General features: G+C 38.6%; 1 protein-coding gene across 1 annotated transcript; it reads left to right on the top strand.

Annotated features, from left to right (window-relative positions):
- Positions 1 to 228: 228 nt before the first annotated feature.
- Positions 229 to 3,762, top strand: LOC109104607. Its single transcript, XM_042713955.1, has 5 exons — positions 229 to 1,122; positions 2,342 to 2,668; positions 3,055 to 3,093; positions 3,259 to 3,519; positions 3,605 to 3,762. The coding sequence occupies exons 1-5, from the start codon at positions 1,074 to 1,076 to the stop codon at positions 3,742 to 3,744; spliced, it is 816 nt and encodes a 271-aa protein (XP_042569889.1). The 5' UTR covers positions 229 to 1,073; the 3' UTR covers positions 3,745 to 3,762.
- The last annotated feature ends 780 nt before the right edge of the window (positions 3,763 to 4,542 follow it).

Raw genomic sequence — 4,542 nt, 5'->3', positions numbered from 1 at the left:
TAAACTGATCATGTAGGCTGTCATTGCTTTAGCACAAAATACATTCAGTGACTACATGTGTCAAGGTTTACAGGCAGCATGACTCTCTCAACACACTAAAGACAGTCATTGATCGCCATCTAGTGGTGAAATTATAGAACCTACAGCAAGAGTAAATTAATCTTTTTCTATAGTTCTAAAATATTAGCTCGAAAATATTAGTTCTTAACAATAAACACTAATATTTGGGAACGTGCAAATCAATTTCTAAAATGTGTGGAAACTGTGTTTTAGCTTTAAATGTGGCTTTAGTAAATTAAAAGCATAATGTCATGATTTCAAACATGGTTTAAAGAGAATGTGAACAAATTAATAAACTGAAAGATTATTTTGCTGCAAGCGAGCGTAACTGATTTCATGATGTGAAACTGGTACACGTTCTCTGTCTCTATGAACTTTTGTTTAGTCCAGTTTCTTCTGTAGTTCTTTTGGCTCCATTCATTACTCCCTGATTGTGTCCAGGAACTCACACAGCGGCCCTTGAGGACCATCATTGATAAGCAGTGATTGGAGATGCTTGTTTACTCCATAGCAGTAAAGATGAATGAGAGAAACGTCCAGGAAATCAGTGAGATATAGGGAATGTCCAAAAAGTCTCTGTTGTAGGTGGACCTCAAGGGACCCACTACCTTGACCGAGGAAGATTAAGAGTCTTCTGTAACGCTGGATGAACTCAGAGACGAGGGAGGAGAGTAAGATTAAAATGCAACTTTAATCAAATATACAATAATTTAAATAAACAAGGAAGAGAAACCAAGGAATCACAAGAGCAGAACTGAGGACACCCACAACATCCACAAAATACAAGACTTGACTAAAAACACAGGAATCATATGTACACAGAGTAAAAACGAGACACACCTACACAATCTGAGTAATGAGAGGGGGCAAAATAACTACAAAAAGACCACAGAAGAGACAGGAAGCAGGAAACTAGGTTAAACAATGGTGCAAACAGACAGTGGACATGTAACACAGACAGTATATCTTCACTGAGAACATCTGATGAGAAGACAACCTCAAGAAACCTGTAAATGTTCATCAGCATGTGGGTTTTCATTGTGATTTTCATCAATTTTAAAGGTAAGATATAACCTCATAATTTTTTTTTTTTTTTGTAATTTGATGTTAATTAATTTTCTCCGGTCGCTTAACCTAATAATACTGGTTCAGTAGTTGCTAGTCAGTGTACTGCGTTTTGTACTCTTCTATTCTTAAAATATGCAACTAGCATTGTTAACAGTAAACGTGTTTAATAAAACTTGCCGTTTACATCAGAATGAACCATCACCGTTCTACAGTCTCGTAGAGTCAATCTAGAAATGCTCTCTCGCTTAACCTTGAGTTTTAGTGTGAAAAGGGAGGTTCATATACTTTGTTCAGTATCTTTGATGCAATAAATATTATAAGAGTAGACGGATGTTGTGAATAGCCTACTATGTTTCTAATCATTTTATATACAGATTTAATTTGAAGTAATTGATCAAGTTTTTGTCTCTGAAAACAACTCTGTAAGATCATCTCTGGTTGATGCATTATACACACATATCATAAAACAAAGCAAAAATCAATGCATGCGTCACTTTACCGGAAAGGGTTATGATCTGATAACTGGCAGCAGTTATGGACATTTTCTTTGTGGTTCAGAGGTAGGAGGAAGTCACACATATGCAAGTCCTTTAGGTTTCAAACCTGCAGTGGAAACAATCAAACTAAGACAAGTCAACAACCATTAAATGTTAAATTCTGTGGAAAATTTGCACACACACAAAGGAATAAATAGCTATTATTGGTGCAAACTTTACTACCACAATCCAAAAACCACTGATCAGGAAATTAGTCTTTCCCTTTGCTTTCTTTAAAATGTATAAGTGGGTGAGTGAACTCGTAGGCATCTCTTTACAGGAAGAAGAGTCAATGTTGTACTCAATATTGATGGATTCAGTCAGTTTGTTAGTAGTTGAAAAATGTCTCCCAGCTCTAGGGTTCAATTCTGGACTCTGACCAGACCGAAACCTGAGCCTGATGAATTGTTCTCAAGCCACTGCTTGTCATTGCAGTGTGGGCAGGAGCATTTTCTGATCACAGCTTCTCAATTGTGGGAAGTAAGCCATTCTGCAATATTCATACTCCAAAGCATTAAGTTAGTTTTAATTGAGCATGCAGCAGCTGAAAAGGCTCCGCATCATGACACATCTTCCACCACTCTTCCTCCACGACATAAAAAAAAAAAGCAAGCAATAACTACAAACACAGACCAACAAAATATAACACATATTTAATGCATTTAATATTGTTTCAGATCTAGTGAACGCTGGATGGGATGAGGTGAAGACAGTGATGGAAGGAGATGTTCTCACTCTACACACAGGAGCTACTCAACTACATAAAAACTCTGAGACTATATGGTTTTATAAAAGTGACAGTCTTGCTACACGTATAGCACAGATGAATGAGGAGAACGTTTTTACACATTATGAAAATAAACTTGCTGACAGATTGCAACTGGATCAAGAGAGCGGATCACTGACCATCTGGAATATCAGTAGCAGTGATTCTGGAGTTTATGAAGTATCTCTCACCAACGGGTTAGACATCTCTGAGAGGAAGATCAGAGTTGATGTATATGGCAAGTTACAGCTGCTACCAATACAAACAATAAATAATGCATTATAATGCAGCCTAATGCACACCTAGCCATGGAATATCTCACTTATACCATGATCTTTTGCCATTCAGTGGACAATGTCAAAAGATCATGGTAAAAGTGAGGTAATCCATGGCTAGGTGTGCATTAGACCTCTACACTGTGCTTTAAAATAATTTAATTCACACTTGTGTATTATCTCCTACATTATATTAATTGGTTACATTAATATTCAAATATTATCATATTAGAACTATAAATAATGTTGTAGATAAGATGTTACTTAATTATAAATATCTATTTTGATTTGATGATTTCTGTTAAATGTGGCTATTAAAAGATGTAACAACTTTTTTCTTGTCCTAAAGCACCTGTCTCTGTACCTGCGATCATGCACCTGTCCACAGGTGAGTCTTTTTAGTCATTTGGTTGCTATCTTGTCCTGTAGGGTTCCTCTAAATCACTGCTGGACGAGAGGAGCAGGAGCTTGTTTCTGAGTCAGTAAAGCAACAAAATAAACACTGCCTGAACTTTAAGGCTGAAATGTAACATATACAAAACAAATCTCTCAGGTACTTTAAAGCAGCCACGAGCAACGGAGGATTTCTGCTCTGTGTTCTGCTCTGTGAAGAATGATCGAGACGTGTCTATCTCGTGGTATAAAGGGAGTGAAATAATGAATCAGAACAGCAATCCTGATCTCAGCATTAACCTCAGTTTACCATTAGAGCTTCATTATAATGATCCAGAGACCTACAGCTGCACGGCTGTGAATCCAGTGAGCAATAAGAGTGTCCGTCTTCACAAGAAAGAGATCTGCCCACCACAGGAAGGTGTGAGAACTCATTCACCACAAAACTCTCTTCCTACTACAATGACATCTGTGCAAAGTGCAGTGAAGATGTTTATCTCTTTCAGATTGTCTGGATAATTGTGGCATCACTGAGGCTCTGGTTCGTCTGGTTCTGTCTGGTCTGGTGGGAATCGCCACTGTTTTATTTCTGGTTGAGCATCTGAGGTTCTGCTCATCTCAGGAAACAGCTGCTTCTTCTGTGTGATGGTGACTTGCACAAGAGTTTGCATTAAATAAAGACAGCTAAAATAATTTGCAAAGTGTTACCATAAGGTACAAGTGTGATTGAACCACCTGTTGGTTGCAGTATTCTTTATTTATTGCTGCGGAGATAAAAGTATCTGCTAAAATAATGTAACTTTACTAGAGTAAATGTGACCTGTATGCTTTGCAAGTATATAAAATGCACTCAAACATTTATGCACATAGTAAAACGTAAGTATAGCCCATTCGTGTGTGAGGGAGTATATGCAATAATGTCTATGAATGTATTGATTTTTCGTTTCCCTGCTGAAAAAAACAGCATATGCTGGTTGGGTATGTTTTTACGCTGGGATGCTGGTTTAAGCTGGTCCTTTGCTGGTTTAAACTGATCCTTTGCTGGTTTAAGCTGGTCCTCTGCTGGTTTAAACTGTGGTTTAAAAAGTGACGAAAAGTGACGTGACATTCAGCCAAGTATGGTGACCCCGTACTCAGAATTCGTGCTCTGCATTTAACCCATCCGAAGTGCACACACACAGAGCAGTGAACACACACACACACTGTGAACACAAGATGCAGTGGGCAGCCATTTTATGCTGCGGCGCCCGGGGAGCAGTATGGGGTCGATGCCTTGCTCAAGGGGCACTAAGCTGGTTTGAAGGTGGAGAGAGAACTTGTACATTCACTCCCCCCACCCACAATTCCTGCCGGCCCGAGACTCGAACTCCTTTAACCCTTCGATTGGGATCCGACTCTCTAACCATTAGGCCACAACAGCTTCCTAAGTTGCCGGTCCTTTGCT

This window comes from Cyprinus carpio, chromosome A23 (assembly GCF_018340385.1).
Source record: "Cyprinus carpio isolate SPL01 chromosome A23, ASM1834038v1, whole genome shotgun sequence".
NCBI lineage: Eukaryota > Metazoa > Chordata > Actinopteri > Cypriniformes > Cyprinidae > Cyprinus > Cyprinus carpio.
The sequence above is the reverse complement of the archived record's forward strand: the minus strand, read 5'-3'. Positions and strand labels throughout refer to the sequence as shown.

What these genes read in the sequence shown, in the direction of transcription:
- LOC109104607 (XM_042713955.1), top strand. Translation starts at nt 1,074, where the DNA reads ATGTTCATCAGCATGTGGGTTTTCATTGTGATTTTCATCAATTTTAAA. An exon ending in GATTTTCATCAATTTTAAAG is followed by an intron (nt 1,123 to 2,341) that starts GTAAGATATAAC and finishes ATATTGTTTCAG; the next exon opens with ATCTAGTGAACGCTGGATGG. An exon ending in GATCAGAGTTGATGTATATG is followed by an intron (nt 2,669 to 3,054) that starts GCAAGTTACAGC and finishes CTTGTCCTAAAG; the next exon opens with CACCTGTCTCTGTACCTGCG.